General features: G+C 39.9%; 1 protein-coding gene across 2 annotated transcripts in view; it reads right to left on the bottom strand.

The window, feature by feature from the left end:
* MFSD2B (major facilitator superfamily domain containing 2B) overlaps positions 1–18,905 on the bottom strand; it is a 38,118-nt gene continuing 19,213 nt past the window's right edge. Inside the window, exons 7-14 of one of the 2 annotated variants that reach the window (XM_040599314.1) lie at positions 14,581–14,671; positions 14,368–14,489; positions 11,922–12,005; positions 10,212–10,292; positions 5,981–6,090; positions 4,589–4,732; positions 2,851–3,027; positions 1–1,809 (exon numbers count right to left, since the gene is read on the bottom strand). In XM_040599314.1, the coding sequence (XP_040455248.1) occupies positions 1,752–1,809; positions 2,851–3,027; positions 4,589–4,732; positions 5,981–6,090; positions 10,212–10,292; positions 11,922–12,005; positions 14,368–14,489; positions 14,581–14,671 (867 nt within the window). In that variant the 3' untranslated portion in view covers positions 1–1,751. The remainder of the gene's footprint in view (positions 1,810–2,850; positions 3,028–4,588; positions 4,733–5,980; positions 6,091–10,211; positions 10,293–11,921; positions 12,006–14,367; positions 14,490–14,580; positions 14,672–18,905) is intronic. The other variant, XM_040599315.1, reaches the window with a different exon arrangement.

The raw sequence follows: 18,905 nt of genomic DNA, 5'->3' as shown, positions 1-18,905 counted from the left end.
TTGTAAACAGGCTCATGGTTTTTATTGTTGTAAACGCATATGCCCCAGGCATACAAATCTTAATTCATCCAAAAATTGAAACAAAAAAAAAAAACCCAGCCCAGCCTTCAGATGTCAATTCAACGGAAGTTTTAAACATAGTTAACTCTTACCCACACGCTCTCAAAATATAACCTTAGAAGTTCACTCATGATTAAGCATTTTGCTGAATTAGGACAGTTCATTAGGCCTTAGACTTCAAACTTGGCTGAAAAGGTTTCAATATTAAACGCGTTGAGACACTTCAGTGGAGGCAACTGATTTTACTTCACAGTGTGTTTCACTAAAAGCTTTCCCAGTTTCCAGTCCCAGCATTGAGTCTCTTCCCAGATGGCCCTTGAGCGAATTACTTGTGGTTACTAGCTCTGGTGACACCTACGGCAAGTGCCCACAGACAGCCACAAGCCAGCCCTCCAAAGGCACTTCTAGTACAAAATAAAGGCACCCTCCCACATATCCATGCGGTGAAGCCAGTGGGCTGTAAATTTGTGTCTTATCTTGCAGCATGCTAATTTCTTCAAGGCAAACAAGCCTTCCAGCTCTTGGATTCATCACTCTCTCCTTCAGATTTAGATACATCTTCAGAGTCCAGTCATTTTAGCTGGAGCCTGGAGCCAACCTCTGGAGGTCTCTGTATCTCCACTGGCTACAGAAGCCCAGAATGGCCAGGTAAGTGCTCCACAAAGTGCCTGAGGTTAGGTGTGTCTTTCATCCACAAAATGTTTTCAGCAGTGTGAATCTATTGTAGAAATGAGTCTTCAAGTCAATGTATCTAAAGCATGATGACATCCCTAAGTGAAAAAAAATCACCTTTTAAAAGTAGCCTTATTGTTATAAAACACCGTGTGCAAGCTGAGAGTAACAGCCATGCCATGGTATTTTGTGAAGTGGAGAGTCTACACCACATGAGAAATGGGTGAGCACCATGATGACTTAAAGGACAAAATTTACAGAGGTTTGAATGGCATAGTCTGATTTTTGGAAGACACTACTGATTTTGGGTATCCTGAGTTGATATGTATTGATGTTGAAAATATTAAGTACTCACTCTCTGACAAAGATCGGTTTACAGGTTCCAGAAGCAAGAAACTCCAGTAATAGGAAATGTAAGGTTCTGTTTCATATAAAATAGATAAATCTCAAACATCAAAATCTCTTTCAGAAAAATTCTTCGTGAGAAAATCCTCAAAAGATGTCTGCATCATTGATTTGGTTCATTTCAAAACAAAGTAAATTCTAACTTTATATAGTATACTTCAGGATTCCCAAGTGCTTTCCAAACACACTACTGTGCAATTTATAGGTAGAGATTATGTTCAAAATCCACCCCCAGCCTCTAAGGGTGAAATAGATCACATGAATTAAAATTTGGGAGATGCATTACAATTACACTTTTTTCCCTTGACCTACAAGTCCATAGAATCTCCTGTTGCAATGAGATCACAGCTTTCTGTTAATCACTGAAAAGCAAACAAAAAAACTTCACGCCTTCAATATTCCTGAACATTTCTAATGTCTTTTTTTGGCACAGTGCATGAAGTTAGATATATATTTTGCAGGGCAGTATCCTCTCTTGATTTCATTACTGACTGGGTCAGAATCATCCTTTATCCTTTTTGATAAAATGCGAGCAGAGAAATGACCTGGAAGACTTTTACAGAGTTTGCGCGTGGGATGTGAGACTATTTGCAAAGTCATTGTAATCAGAGCTTTCAGACCGTGGTGTCCTTTTTGTGGTCATCTAAGTTCTCTGTGCTTTGATGGCTCCTTCTGTTAAAAGCAGAACAAATGATACGTGAACAGACTTCTGGCTTTTATTGTTAACTAATCAAGCCCCAGTTTGGCAGTCTCAAATGACTGAGAACCACCAGCAAGATGTGGTTGTTACGGACAGTGACTAAAGCACCAAAACAGAGGGCCTAGTCCCATTTTATATTGTTTAGCCTGTCCCCTCTGGTCTGCAGCTGCCACTCCAGAAAGCAGCTGGTGCGCAAGAGGCCTGCAGCATATCTGCCAACCCCATGCAGGTATCTTAGATACCCTTAGGGCAATGAATTGGTGGTCCCAGTTACACATGCTTAGGCCCTGGAATTGACTCCTTAGGATAGAAATCAGTTTCCGATTCCAGTAACTTCAGATAAATAAATAAATAAATAAATAGACAGTAACAACATATTTTGATATTTAATCCATCAGTCTGCTAGGATAGACTGTTTTTATGTATGTCCTCAGTATACCAAGGCTTCATTTGACAGAGGTGGATGATTTTGAGCTAGGCAAGATTTTCTTTGGAGAGAGAGGAAAGGGGAGGAAGGGAGAGTAATAGGGTAAAAAGGGAAAGAATGGCTCAAAGCTGTCCTTTCTTTTTCTCCCACGAGCTTTCCTGCCTACGCCTATAAATGGTTTGGATGTTTCTTATATGCCATAAACACCAAAAATGCAGTCAAGAATCCCATTTTCTTCTATAGACAAGTAAATTGTAACTATTCACATTTTCTCCAGAAATTTAAACTAAACAATGTTCTTCGTTTCTGACTTGAACGCTGTACTGCAATAGTGCTTTGTGCACCACCCCAGCGAAAAAGTAAAATATAGCAGCTGATACATCTAATAAATGATCCTCCAAGCAGGTATTATTACACTACAGAAAGTAGATGCTGGAGCATTCAACTAATAACTCACCTAAAAGAGTGTTGTTTTGTTGTTATAGGGAATATAGAGGTGTACATTGGTAGCTAGTATTTTTTTGCCCAGTATGATGAAGACCTGCTGTGGCGATGGTACTGCTGTTTGCTACCAGTTCAAACTTACCTTAACAATTCAAGCGCAAGCTTTGTTTCTTTCCGACTTTCTTCAGTGATTGGGTAGAAAAGAAGTACAAACAAACCTACAAGGATGAGGATGGCAGGGACTGCTCCAATGAGGATTTTCAGTGTGAGGATCACATCGTTGGATTGTCTGCATATCCCTGGCTTGTATCCAGTAAACCTAAACAAATGGAAATCATTGTGGTGTGTGTATGTCCAAAGCTAAAAGGCATTTCATCTGAAGGCTCCCTTCCTTCTTTCCCCCAACACTCTTCAAGTCTTCTCTTCCTTCTTCCTATACCTCTCTTTTCCTTCCCCCCACTACATGTTTCAAATCTTGTTTTTTGAATCCCATTTTTGTGCTCAATTTCAGATAACTACATTACCTCTATATTTTATTATTCTATGACATTTAAATACTAAGAGAAGCATAGAATCCCATGTAAGGAAATGGATCTGTTAAGTGTTTCATGTGTTTCCTATTAATATTCAGCAAAGTATTTAGGCTTTGCTTTAAAAGTATGCAAGTAATCTGACCAACTTCAACAGCAATAATTAACTTTAATTTGAATACACACTTAAGCACTCTTCTCAAGGTAGACAAATTTACTTAAGTGCTTAGAGTTAGGTACACACTTACAGTTCATTGATTGAGGGCTTCCATGCAGTCCTACAACTGCTGATATATTCAAATTCCCATTCCCAATTTGTAGAATGGATTTATTTTCCTCTGAGCATGCACCTATGAAAGCTACAGCTCATTTGGCATCACTCTGTCTTCTGTGTTCTCCCACAAACACCTGCCTCGGCAAATTGCTGGGAGCTAACTGGAATGCAATTGAAAAGGGGCTAATTGGTGAACAGTGATTTGTTTGAAGGTGTTAGCAAGTAAGCATTTGAAATTCGTAAGCGCTAAACATTCAGCCAAGCACTGCCTGTTATTTAGCAGTTTCAGCTGAAGGCCCTGAAGCAAAACATTCTGGTTACCAAAACCTAACTGAGAGCTAGGGACTAGATAGTATTTCAGACAGGTTCCCTTCTAAGTGTTTATAGTGTGCTTGTGTGCTGTAGCAGCTACTAGTAAAGGCCCTTTCTGCTAGGTCACACACAAACGCAGGGCAGGAGATGGCTGACCAGTTTCTCAATCTGACTGTCTAATCAGGACAGACAAGGCAAAAGTGGAAGGAGAACACAAAGCATCTTCCAAATTGACATGGTCCAGGTGACAGGCAGAGCTGCGAGACTGTTCCTGACTCTGATCAGTGTCCGGTTCCCCAAAACCCTGCAGGAATTGGTGATCCTTTTATTCTGAACAGGCCACTAGGCACCCCTGAAAGCACGGCAATGTGTAAAGCCTTACGAGCTCGTATAGGTAGTCTAACCCATATGCAACAGGGAATGCACAAAGCAGCTGTCTCACTTACGGGGGACCTTCATTTGCTGAGCTTTCATGTTTAGGTCTTTATTCATATAAGCCACAAATATTCACATAAGCGATTTGGAAAGAGGAAAATCTAAAGGGAAGTCAAGTCTTTCTGAACTGAAACATGTTAGGGCAGGGGACTTAATGCTCAGTGGTCTGGCCTAGATGATAGCAATCCTGTCTTTAGTGGTCAGCCGAAGTGGAGCTGCTAGAACTTTCAGACTCAGGGTAAAAGGACAATTAACTGCAGGGTAAAGGCAGAGTAACCTCAGAATGCTTTCAGAGTAGATCTACCAAGTGGAAACACAATGTTACTTACTCCAGTCCTGCTGCAGAAATTCCTAAGCCAATTCCTGCTGACATCTTGGTAAAGAAAACATAAGAAGAATAGAAAATGGTTTCATGTCCTTTTCCATGAGGATTCTGCAGGCGAAAGTTATCAACAACATCAGGCAGCATTGACCTAGAGATGAGCAAGATAAAAGAAAAACTCAAGCCAAAATATCTCCTCAAAATCCAAACTTACTGAAAGAGCACACCCCTCCTCCTTTTTAAGATGTGATTGATGCCATCGTGCACATGAAAGGATCCAGTTCCAAAAGTCCTACTGCTAGACAGGAGGGCAAAAATCTGTGTAAGAAATGCATGGCCACATATTACAAAGTAGAAAACCACTGAAAAACTATCAAACACTTTCTGGGAGGCAAGAGAATTCTTTAGACTGACTGTCATTCCAATCAGAAGTTGTGATATTAAAAAAAGAACAATGAAAGAGCCCATGTTTCTTAAGATTTCAAGGGACTCTGAACAGTTTCACTCTGAAATGACTCTTTTGACAAGCTAACAAAATTTTCAGAAACCAATGAGGCCTATTCTCTTTCTACTTCAAAGAGAATGAGTTTGGTAAAGGAAAATCAGAACAGAAGCTGCTCAAATGTCAATTGTGAATTGACATTTTATTTCTAATATATGTCATGTTGGAAAAAAGGGCTTCTCACCCTCGGTGCAGAAAAGTTTATGCAGTCTGACAGCTTATTTCAAGCTATGTTTCCATGATCTCTTGGAGTTTTCAGGGCATTGTACAAATGAGTAATGCAAAACAGCTCTCCCAGCAATATTCTTGCTTTCTGGTCAATTTGACCTGAATAACAATTATTTCATCTGGAGAGGAAACATCCCATCCTGCTCATCCTTGAGTAGTTTTTTCCCCACATATTTTCAATCCTCACAAGCAAAGGACCTCGTACTCTCATTTTCTTTTAATCATATCCTTGTGTTATTTGAACTATAACAGAGGACCGCTCAAGCAGGGATACAATTTGGCATATGTTTCCTCTGCTGCGTTCTTAATTGCTCAGCATTAATTGATTTATCTAATTTCATTTCATCATTACTGTAGTTCTGTTAGAAACTAAACCTAAGCAACTGATTTCCTGTTATCACAAGTTCTATAGCTACTTGGATTATTGATTCACCTGCATACTGTTACGTCTAAAGAACAGCTACAGTTACAGTAGATACAATCTGTTAACAGTAGGGCAACCAAAGTCACATTATCGAACACAGCATCTATTATTAAAGCAGAAAAAGATTTTTGGGAGAAGTGACTATTGCCAAATTCTGCCTCTTCTGGAGGCAAAGTCCATGCAGTAGTACATACCTGTAACATAGACATATACCCCTTCCCACCTCAAATGTAAAATTCTCCTACCATGGCAACAGAAGAGATGCTGCAATGCTCAGACCAGAGATGAAGGCCACAATGTAAGCCAGGATCAGGTTTGGAATGGTCACTAGCATGACTGTAAAAGGAATCATCCACTGAGGAAGAAGAAAACAGTACATCTAACTTACAGTATCCACTGCTCAACGGTATACAGATTGTTCCATTAAAATATAAGATTTTGTTATAAAACAGTTCATGCACAGCAATGCCTAGCACTTCAGTATTTTGGTGAAATGGCATTTCCAAAGAGCTCTGAGCCCATTTGTATTTATCTGTCCAGAAGAATCAGAGAAAAAAAAGAAGCCGCCATGGTAGCGGTCTTGTCCGTTAGCAGTATTAGGATGGTAACTGCGCTAGTAAATTGAATAGTCCCCAAGAGCCTATTTCAAGTCATGAGGTCAGCTGGCAGACCCTGGCCACATTCCTGCTGCCAAACATTCAGAGGCTCCAAAAGAAGTGTGGCCATATAAATACTTTTTGTGAAAAGCCCTTAAGCGGGCTAATTCCCAAACTGTGCCCAGATACTTCTTGGGAGATTGCTAATCAGCTTGCTGCTAAGATTTCTCTGCCAGTTTAGTGATAGAGATGACCAAACACCAGTTTCTATTCTATGCCAGTGGAACTATTTAATTTACTATTAGAGACAAAGCCTTAGAAACATCATCACACTGCATTTCAAGGGGAGGGTAAGGGGTTCAATGATCATTTGAAACTAAATATTCCATTTCACAGATCATCTTGAGTCTTCAATGAAGTAGAGTTGGCTTACAACTTCATTTCCAATGACCGCTTTAAAGCAATCTAGGTACTCAGCAATAACTAAAGCCAAGAAGGCGGTGTGGTTTACTCCCATTCCACACAGCCAGATACAGTAGTGACATTGCAAAAGCCAGTAAGGCTACCTTCAAAACCAAACTAATTTGGGATGCTCAGGATTTGTTTTCTGGGAGTACTTAAAAGCACCAGATTCCCACAACTTCAACTTGAAGCAATGGGCTTACAGGATTGAAAATCCACTATTTTAAATGCTGATTGAATGCATACAGCCCAGCTGTTCTGTACCCATCACATGCTCCATCTCCCACGCCTGTGAACCATGGGCACAGCACATGTAGAATCCAGAACCAGGGGCTTATCTACAGGGCTTTTTAATGATGGGGGATTAGTTTAACATTAAGTGTTTCAATCCTCTATACTTGCAGCTTGGAAGCTGAGGGTATGAGAAGAGCTTTCACAGAGAGTGATTCCCTTAAGCACTGCTATTTACAGTTCTGTATGATAAGTGTTTCTGGGAGTCCTGGAGTCTAATCCATTATGTCTATGTTTTAAATGCATTTCCCATCTAAAGCATTTGCTCCTAACCTAAGGAGGCAGAAAATAACCTTTCCTGACTGCAAGTTCCCAGCACAGACAGATAATCCTTGCATTAGCTTAATGTTGTGGCAAAATCGTTATTTCACCACAAGAGAGCACTCCAGCAATACAAGATTTTATGTTGCTTATAAGCAATTTTATGACTGCCTTATGCTTCACATGGGGCACCCACTCGGAAACCAAAGCACTTAAACAAAATTCTAGATCGATAATAATAATCATTGTAACTGTAATTTTATACTGAAAGAGAAGCAGAGCCCGCAGGACTGCGGCTACAATGCCCTGAAGTCTCACTCGTGCAACAGTAGTACAATCATGGGGGCAGTGTTCCTGCTGCAATAAGCAGCTAATGCATCTCCTTCTTTCCTACTTGTAAAGGAAATACTCCATTATTGGCATCCTGCTCCCTAGGCACAGGGCTGCTGCCCTCTGAGTCATAAACAATATCCTACCATTATCACGTGAATTCCATCCATTCCCTGACAGCACTATGGAAGGCGACTCTACTGGGAAGGTGGTACTGGCCTGGGCAGCAGCACATTATGAAGGGCAAACCAGGAAAAGGTGCAGCTAGAAGGTAAGTGGAAATGGGGATGGGAAAGTGGAAAAGTGGCTGCACAGTCAGGATTCATCCAAGGGCATGGCTCCATGCATCAGCACAGGGCTGATATATGGCAAATAAAGAATTTTGTATGTGTGGGGAGGTGAAAGGATTGGGGGCATTTTTGGATTTGCTTTTATTTTTTACTATTATTGGCCAGGGTGGAAGCTAGAGTTGTGAGAGAGAGCTATCTTTTACTTTTAAACACCTTGCTAAAAACATGAACAAACAAGCTGCCGCACTTAAAATTTCTTGTGACGACTTCGCTTCAGTCACCACCTGAGAGATTTACTGATTTTAAGTACAACTTTTACCCCGTGAGGGCAGAGCAGATAATCTAAATGAACATAGAACGTGGAGGCAGAAGTAAACAAAGAGAAGAGAAGAGAATAATTTCTAGCTTGTGCACCAACCTGATAATGGGAAGAATGCTACCAAGGATCCTGCTTGGGTATGACCCTGTACTTCCAGAAAGTCTAAGCCTTAAACTTCTAGGAAGTTTAGATACTTAGTCAGTACTTAAGACTGTTGGCCATCTCTTGTGGAGGAATGAGTAAAAAGGGAGCAGTATCAATGGAAAGAAGCCAGCATTCTTGTCACTTATTTACATACCCTGCCTTCCATACTCTTTCAGGGGTGTCTTCAATATAGAACCACTTTAACAGGAAAAATCAGTCTGGAGCAGTGTGATTTTTTTTCAGGAAACTGAATTTCAAATTACATCTTCACCTCAAAAGCTGAGTAAGGTTTTAGAGAAAAAAAAAGCTTATTTTCTCCCATCTCCTTCCCTTTCAGAAGAACATTCCTCAGTGACAAACACAGAAGTCTTAAATGATGTGATTTTATTTCACCGTGAGAGAGAACGGATTAGTTGTACAGATCACACAAGGTGGTAGTACAGGAAGCCCCTGTGATGCATTGCCAGACACAAAATCTGTCACTGAGCACACAGAGTCCCTTGAGAAATGTCTACAAGGTGAAAGAGAGAGGTGGCTTTTTTTCAGTCCAGCCCCCACTTAGACCACAATACAGTCAAGCAACTCAACTGTAAAATTAAGTTAAACGATGTTTACAGAGGTGCTGAAAGGCTTTCCAGTCATGTTAAACAAAATTTATAGAGCCAAGTTGGTTGAAGAAAGCATTTTTTATAGCCAAGTAGACAGAGGAGATTTCCTAAGGATGAAATCTGCATTCCCTGGTCCAGTAAATGATCCAATACTGCTTTTGGCAATTGTCTTTGCTAAAGTGGTAAAAAGAAATTAGGATGGGACTTGGATTCCAGATACTTACTTCAAAACACATAACGATTCAGCATATTTGGAACTTGGATTTTACAGTTACTTCACATTCTTTGGAAGTCGTTCCAACACACAGATTTTAATCTCAAAAATTCTAACTGTTCAATTCTATTCAACAATTGTCGCCAGATCTAAACTTTTCAGCTTTGTTCAGATATTGACATGTAGCTTCAGGCTGGATTTTCCAAGTCCTCATGCTTTGTTGTGCACAAGGCAGACAATTTTTCTTTCCTCTTTCATAAGTAATTGAAGGTAAATGGGAAAAATAGGGAGGAGCAGGCCTGTACAATGACTCACAGAGGATGATGACAGAGAATTGCTGCTATCTGCACTAAGTGAAGGACTTAAAATAATCCATTAGAGACAAGGGCAGGCTCGCTGAGCTGGCTTTGCAGAGCTGTGGCAAAGTTAAACTAGGCTTCTTTTCTCAGGTAGGTCACCTATTTCTTTACTTCACTAATAACTGTCCAACTCCATTCAGAGGCATGTGGGCATTCCTGCCTTCTTACATTTGAAGAGAAGGATGTGTAACAGACTTCTGTTTCCTCCTCTGTGACTGAATTACAGAGGTAGTCAACTCAGCACCATACACAAAGACAAAACAAGCCTTGCACAATAGACAGCTTGTCAACCTAAGGCAACAAAGATCTGAATTTACAAAACCTCATTGGGGTTCACTTCGAAGAGCAGTCAAATGCAGATTTTGTGCAGATTCTTAAATGAACCAGGATGTCCCTTCAGCATCAATCCATTTCTCAGAAGTTTCTCTTGGAAACTTGGAATCTGTCTGAAATTTGGTATAACAATTTAAAACAAACTCTGAAACTGAGGAAATTTCACATAGCTTGAGGTTATAAGCACTTGAAAAAACTCCTGAAGTGGCTCCAGTTGTCAAATGAAGTAAGCACAAGCAGATTTTTTTTCCCCAAAAGGATTTGCTTACCGAAATCCCACATGCTGCACACTTCTTGCCAAATCGCTGCAGAAACTTCTGCCAGAAGGGAATGCTCACAGCTGCTGATACCTACAATTGACAAAAAACCCGTATCTGTACCATACTGTCTTCTGTGCCACTGTCGTCTTCAGCTGTAAGCTCACAGACATTTTTTTTGTCTAGTACATTACGGTCTGAAAGGAAGATGAACTTGCAGACTTCTGTTTCTCCTCATCTTTTGAGTGATTTTTTTTTTTTAATTCACTATTATGTACTCCAAGCAAAATCTATCCATGAGAGGGTTGTCCACAGTCAAATATCAGAACGCAGTGTCTTAAAATTTCTTTTTCCTAATGTAAGCCACAGCACTTAAAACTACACATGACACAGTCATTAAAGATCAAACATATTGCAAACAGTCACACTTTGTGCTAATGCCTTTTACCTCATTATCTGAACCATGCAAACAGTGAGTGAATTAAACCACTATCATACAGGAAGAAAGCCGAGGTGCAAGATGCACTTATCTTAAGATATACTTAGAGTACATATCCTATACTACCTGTTTCTTCTTAGGAACAACCTGTAAGAGAAACAGTCACTTACAATCTCATATACTGTAATACGTGATAGCAGCAACAACCAATGCACTGAAGTATTTCTACTGCTAATGACAGACAATTGACCTAAATTAAAACGTCATCTCACTGTTAAGAGTTATATTCCACTCTTTACTGACTTTAACTCTACTGTCTCTTGTCTCTCTTCTTGGTGTCTGTTACTTGCAGGGCCTTAAGATACCCAACAGTCTTCCCTTGCTCTCCAACATTTTGGTTTTAATTATTGGAAAAGATCTGTCTTATAATGTGGGAAATGAAGAATCAAAAAGGGGTAGAAAGGGCGGGAGGCTGCCACCAAGAAGCGGAAATGAAGTTTCCCTAAGATGGTTTCACAAAGTCTCTGCCAAATGGGTCAGAAATCATGCAACAGCTTCCCTGAAAATGACCGCTGCAGTGTGTATTCTACTTGGTGGACAAACTCTCTACAAAATACTTCAAAAGTGCAGTACATGCACATCCCAGTAATTATGTAACATTAAATGTTCTACCTGTGTTAAAAGGACTTTGGTCAGAAGGATGAAAATTACAGTTTTCAACTAATACTACTTGTAATCATGAAGTAAATCATGCAATACAGAGCAGCGTGTAACTGAGCAAGCAGAATTCTATCTCTGCTTGTCAAGAAAAAAGGTTCTGTAAAAGGATCTTTTTATCCCACTGCCAAATGCTCTAGAGAGGAATCTTCATATCTTTGGATATTTTAGATATTTATCCCTGCAAACTGCCTAGCTCAAAAGGCTCATGGGTATGAATACACAAATTGAAATTGTTTAATTTGCAGCATATCAGACTGGGGAAAGGGTCAACGGACCTAAAATTCCAGACCTCTTTTCTCGCAGCAGCTTTTACTCTTTATAGGAGCAGAAAGGGACTTACAGGTAAAAACAACAAGGGATTAATCAAAAGCTCCAAAGCATTAGATTTTTAGAAGTACAGTAGGGAACACCAGCTTTATTTCAACCAGGCAATGCAAAAGATGGTGTAGCTTCTTAACAGCTCTGTCTAGACAAAAAACTCTTCTTGTCTTCTGCTATTTTGTGCAAAAATCCCAGTGAGAACCAACTACCAAATAAAAATATAGGAGAGAAGTGCAACTCACCAAGATGGTCACCACCAAATACTGGAAGTGATTGCGAAGATCAGCAGCATGAGTGCAGAATAGGACAAAGTTGCTCTGCTCCAGCTGTTGAAGACATTTGGTGACCACCAAAAAAGAAAGGAAAAATGTAAAAAGACAAAAAAGACGTCACACTCCATACTAGCCAAATACAGTTGGTGACTGATTTGTTAAATGTAGGATTTGGGAGTCTCAGTCTTCCCTCATTTGCAACAATTTAAAGCAGCAATAACTTTCCTGCTATCACCGGAGTAACATGCCAATAATACTAGGGCAAGCAAGAGGTAAACCATGCACCTAATGCAGCATTAAAATGACCAAAACAGGAACTTCCTTATGAAAGGATTTTGTCTAAAGGCTTTATTCTTTATGTTGCAATTGCCTGGTGGTGTTGGCACAGTCACAGCTGCAGACTACTGCAAGAAATTGCCCGCCCTTTTCCATAGCAGTGCCACAAATATTTCAGCAGAAGCTCTGACTCTGAAGCAAGTTACTTTTCAGCTGGAATTACACTCATGCCAACTTCCTGGAGTACAGCACCTGACTGCTGGCTTTGTATACAACCTTGGCTATGGAGTGTAGCTTTTGGTCAGGTATCTCTGTAAGTCTGAGTACTCATTGGATGGGAGGATCTAGCTGCACCGTGTTGTAATGAGAAATGAAGCCACTGCCACCATGCTTTTGCAGAACTCAGGCATGTTCTGAACACCAGAATATGGTTAAGGCCCAGCTCCAGCAATTCTGCAGAAGTAGAATGACAGAGAGTATTTAATACCCACACCACAGCCTGTGATATGATCAGCTCTTGCTCCTTTGTGTGCTTGTAGATAATAAGTGGCCAATCACCTGTATACAAATTAGGACAAAAGTTATATTCCTTCTCCATTGTCACCAAAGCCTTCTCTAGCTTGTGTCCCAGTTTATGCTGCCTTCATTTTAGACATAGAATATCACACTCTGGGATTACAGCAAATGCATCTTTACCTGCCTACTCCTTTGCTCACCAGTAATCCATTCACTAAATTCCATTAAGTCAGTGTCCCTCCCTTGAAAAACAATAGCAAGGGTTGCTCGTGCTGGCTGAAATGGAGCAAAACAGTTTCCAGCTTCTGCCTCCCTTCCAGTCTGTACAAATAGAAAAATCAAGAGATACGGACTGACAGAAGATCTTTTCCTCTCTGGGTGTTGTCAGCAGGTAGTTGGCTGCCAGCAACCAAATGTGTGCTGTATCCTTGCTGACTGAATGGATGCAGGAAGGTTCTGGACCATAAGGGACCTTCTTTCATCTTTCATCTCCCTCTCTCTGCTGTTGCTCACAGTGCCTGTAGGTCCCAGATGTAAGCAGAAATGCTTCTGCTATTGTTTCTCACCCTTGGGCCTTTCAGCAAGGACTGACAGATGCTGTGAAGGACAGCCTACTAACTGCGCCCAAATCCAGGCCAACAGGAAACTTCAGTGCTTCTTTGGCAAACAGATGCTTCAGTAGCCCTTCCAAGGAATTTACTAATTCACCAGGCTTAGTGAACCCAGTGCTGCCCTCTTACATGCCCTGTTCTTGCCCTCTGGCCTGATACTTGATCAATGGCTAACGTGACTACAAGACTGTTGACAAAAATATGAAGATTATTTGCTTTTCAAAACAAAGCCACTTCAACTGATATGTACAGGTTCACATAAAAATAACATATTTACCAAGTTGAACATACGTCAAAAATCAAGCTTGAAAAAGATGGCTGGACTATGGGGAGTAAGGGTTTCTTACTCAGTGGCTTTAAGTTTTTCTACAGCTACTCTCTATGGGAGGAGGTATTGCACGTTTTTGTGAGAGCCAAACCTCAACTGCAGGTCCTCATTTGAAAATTACCTCTATCTAGCTCTGAGGCAGGTTAGACCTCCTGCCTCTGAACTTCTTACTCTGACCTAATGCCTTCCATCACAAAAGACTCCATAAGAACCATAAGCCACTGTCTGAGAGCAGCCACCTATGCAAAGGAAAGGGGCAACGGTTTAAAGCGTCACACACTATAGAGAAGAACAGAGAGAAGAGAAAAAGCATTCTCTAAGCGACTGAAACCACAGGAGACTGCACATGGATAACATATAATGACCCAATCTGGGTCACTAGGACTAGTTCCTCACCTTTTATGAAGGGGGAAAAAAAAAAGAAAAAAAAGCGCCATCTTTAAATGGTCAGGCCTTTGGTTTTGCTTCTTGTTTGAAAGAACCATCTCCAGTTGACCAGGTTCTCAGGCACAACAAAAAAGACTCTGGTCTCTGGTTCCCTGCTGATTTGTAGGGAAAGGCACCACCCCCTAGATCATCACCTCCAGTCACCAGCCAAAGGTTATTTGCATTTTAGCTGCACCAGACTCTCCCATGCTGGGACTGGAATGAGGCCAACACACAGACTTAGAGAGTCTGAAGTTACCTGAACTGCTGTCGAGATGAGAAGAAATGAAGCTGTAAGCTTCACATATGGACCATGCTTCATGGTGAGTCCAAGCCCCTTACAAAAAGGAATTGCTCTGTCTGAATTTAAGGCATAAGGATCTAAGAGGAGCAGAATACATAAAAACAATCTTTTCAACAGATGAATGTGAAATAATTATTATTAAATCTAGGTATATTTAAATATACTTACCATCTTTTTCCTTTACTCCAAGAAAAAGAATGATAATTCCAAGAAGATACACACCTCCTATGACCCCTGCTGCAATCATATAAACTTTTGCCTTTGAAAAGAATAAAAGATATATTTGAAATTGTGACAGCAGAATAACAAGTCATTATGAAAATTTCAGTCTCTTCCTGGTGAGTCACCTGCAAATGAAGAAATGCCCATCTACATACAACCGACTTTCATATCTCTGAAAAATGTTCACTTCTGCAGCTCATTTATAAGCAACACCTACATTATGATAAATCCAGGGCACATAAGTATATATTTCTTACAAAAAAAAAAAAAGCAGCTGTGAACAAAAGGGCTACTGCATTGGCAACCTGAATGTTTTTGCTTATGTTCAGACTAGCTATAGACATACACGGTCATCTATCAAAAACATACAGCATCTGTAGAGTGATTCTAAGTTTTAGTATATCCAGTTGATGTAGCTACACAGACTGCAATCTTATGTTCATGCTAGGTAGGAAAGGCTTGAGTACTGATGTAAACATAATTACTACAGTTACTGCATTTATACATAATGATAATGAAACTTCCTTTAGGCTCTAATGAATTTTAGAAATCACACATTCATGCCAATGTTTTGAGAACATGGTAGCTTGCATGCTTGTTTTCCCAGTTATTTAGTGAAATACTCAAGCAAATTCAGAAATCTTTGCTTCCTATTAGCCAGGCGAACAAAGTCTCCAAGGATACCACCCTACACCATCAGATCACATTTATTGTTTCTAACTCTGATTACACTGACTCTGGAATAAAGCTTTAAAAGGTTATTTTGCTTTAGTATTCCCTAACAATTTATTTTATACTATGTTATCAAGGATAAAATAAGTGCTGGTTGTAGAGCTTTATGACACAATGATTATTTGATAGGAAAATTGAATTCCAAATTATCAGTTATATGTTGCAAATGAAATTATTATAAATCTAGGAAGCAGCTGGTAAATAAGCATGCAATTACAAGAATGTATTCCCAAATACAACCACTTAGTATAGATGCAAAGCTAGCCAGATGAACCATATAAGTACAGACATTCTTTAAGACAACAGTTTTTGTTAAGATATGTACATTTCAGAAGAGGACATGGTGAAATAAAGGAATGCAGGACTATTCTTTATTTGGGATAGAGGCTTGGGGGTTTTATATCAGAGCTATAAATTAAGAGAGTTATTGGTTATGGCTTCCACAGACTACAGACTGCAGTATTGTAGATACCTGAATTCACTTATTTCTGCCTCAAAAGCAGCCTAGCCAAGAAAGAAGGGGTTGAAAAAAAGGATAGTAACAGGACTCCATTTTGAATTTTATATTTCATGTCTGTGTATTTTTTAATTTGCTCGAAGCAACTGAATTAAATGTTTTCTTTCACAGGTCATCGTTAAGTGTAATTCGAGCTTAAACTATAAAGGATATTCATGGTAGGCCAAATAAGATTCTCTGACCTTAAACAAAACTTGTTAGCACATCTATGAACTATATCAATATCCATACTTGGTTTTCAGCAGGAAAAATCCACTCCTAAGTTTACAGTAACAACTTCAAAAGAGCTTAGAAATAACTCTTTCTTCCACTTCCTCTCTTTAATAATGAGCAAAATAATATCAGTCATTCACTAGGTCTTCTTTTAAACTAACTGTGCCTTTAAGCAGCTAAGAATTATTCCTTGTGACAAAAAAAGGTCAGGATCATACTCCTGAATGGTACTAAAAGAAACAGTCAAGATGCAGCCTCTTCTAAATATTTTTTGAGACTGTGGAGGTGCTTCAGGTCCATAGGCACTAGTCCTGCCTCGACTTAGAGCTCAACGTACATCAGTCATATAACCAAAATTCAAGATCCAACATCTCCTGTTGATGGTGCAGTTAAGGTGCCTATTCTATTGTTGATGGTGCGAACAAAAGGCAAGTGCTCTGTCATGCAAAGCAAGCAGCTCTCCCCAAGGCTCAGTGACCATGCATGTTCCTGTAATCCAACCAAACTGATGCCAGGTTACATGAATGGCAAAAAAATCTGGTCCTCACATAACAGGGTAGCAGGGAGTGAGGTGGGTTGCCAGAACAGTTCGTTCAGACTATGGCCTCTGCCCAAGCCTGAAGGCTGTTTAGGAAAAAGGGCAGGAAAGAACAAAGAACAGAACTTTACCCATGGAAAACAGTTGGACAAATCCAGGCTGTTCGCAACCACGGGATACTACTCATCTACAAAACCTGAGAAGGTGACACACAAAACTCTAGAAGAAGGGAAAAGACCAAAACAAATAGCCAGGAAATACATACACACACACACATAAAAAAAAAAAAAAAAAACAAACAAAAACAAAAAAAAAAAACCACCACATGTGGCTGCTTGTAAATAAGTAAAATGAAGAAGGTAATATCTTTAATTAAATCAGCCTGTTTAGTTGGGAAAAAAATATGTTTCAAGTCACACTGTGACATCTTCAGATCTGAAAAATATTTGTATGTCTAAAAGCTTTTCCATTGTTTTACGATGTTAGTATCAAGCTTAATAAAAGATATTACTTCTACCTACAAACTCTGGCTACTTTAGGCTATGTATCTTTACTATTTTTTTCAAAATAAAAAACTATTTGACATTCAACTCATTGTGACGTTTCTTTCTCTATCTCCCTCCTACCTCAAAAAGGATGGGAATGCACATGTGGTTAGACAGAAAAGAAATAAATCAAGATCACACACTTTTTTTCCTTCAAAGCCATTAAAGAGATTTGAAAGTGGAAGTTGGTGATTACAGCATAAAGCAGATTCAGACAGGGAATCTGCTGTGCAATGAAATTCAGCTTGCTCCACAACTTTTCAAGTTACTCCTCTTGACAATTCACAGAGCTGTAATACCACAGTAGTTTTCTGCATCAAGCCATTGTCCTAGAAGCTAAAAAGGAAGCCAGGGTGATGTGCTGTGTCTTCTTGAAATATGCATTAGAAATTACCTAACAAGCAGCTTCAAAAATGCTTTAATCAGCCATAAAATGGCATGGTCACTTACAGAAGCAGCCCAGTTCTCCCCAGGCCGTTTCCCCAGATCAGCTCCCTGAGAAGCCTTGTGCCAAAAGCAAGCACAGAGGCAGAGAACAGTGTCTGGGAGCAGGGAGAGACAAGGGTCAGTCCCCTTCCTGGACTACCAGTGATGGTGCTAGGGTATGCACACTGAAAGCATGCATAAAAACCTGCCTTCAGCTTGTGATTTTACTGTTGCTGAAAAGTGGTAATAGGAGCTTCAACTACAATAAGCAGAGCACAAATACATACATCTTGATTTGCAAGCACCTGAGTTTAGACTCAGGTCAAGGAATCTTCTTAATGGGTAATTTTATATATCAGTTAGTACACACACTGACAGAGAAATAGAGGAAAATATGAAAAGAAAGACTGAATCTAGCAACTGGCAAAAAGGAACCAACAAACTGCTGATTTCACAAGTAACAGAAAAAAACACTACACAAAGTAATTGTTCAATTCAGGGCCTGTTTCAAGACCACTGGAAACAATGGAAGACTATCAAATTGTGTTCACTGAGGTTTGGATCAGGATTTAGGATTTCCTCCCATAATAAAACTTTCTCTGTTTCTCAAAAAAATCACACACTGAAGCATGAAGAGATTAAATTGCTTGTGCAGGATTACAGGAAAAATCTGCTGTGGAAAATGAAATAAACAAGCACGGATCTCTAGGTTCATTCCACATGTGAACTACTGAGCTCTCCCGCTAATTGCCTGTTACCAACCATTTACTTTCAACAGTGCTTTGTACCTTTGCAAGAATACAGATTCCAAGTAGGACTTACAGTTTCGTTCACATAACAGCCACTAATCTTTATAGGAGAGCCTTAATGATAACTACTTTGAAAAGAAGTATTACTGCACTGAAAGATCCTGTTATAGCCACCATTTTTTCGTAGAATGATAGAATTACTTGGGTTGGATGAGACCTTTAAAGTTCATCTACTTCTAAATTCCCTGCCACAGGCAGAGACACCTTACACTAGACCAGGTTGCTCAAAGCCCCGTCCAGCCTGGCCTTGAACGCTGCCAGGGATGGGGCACCCACAGCTGCTCTGGGCAACTTGTGCCAGTGCCTCACCACCCTCATGGTAAAAAAATTCTTCTTTATATCTAATCTAAATCTACCTTCTTTCAGTTTAAAACCATCACCCCTTGTCCTGTCACAACAGGCCTTGGTAAAAAGCCCCTCTCCGTTTTTCTTTTAAGCCCCCTTTTAGGCTGCTAGGCATTTTTCTTTTAAGCCCCTTTAATAAAGTCTCC

This window comes from Falco naumanni, chromosome 6 (assembly GCF_017639655.2).
Source record: "Falco naumanni isolate bFalNau1 chromosome 6, bFalNau1.pat, whole genome shotgun sequence".
NCBI lineage: Eukaryota > Metazoa > Chordata > Aves > Falconiformes > Falconidae > Falco > Falco naumanni.
The sequence above is the reverse complement of the archived record's forward strand: the minus strand, read 5'-3'. Positions and strand labels throughout refer to the sequence as shown.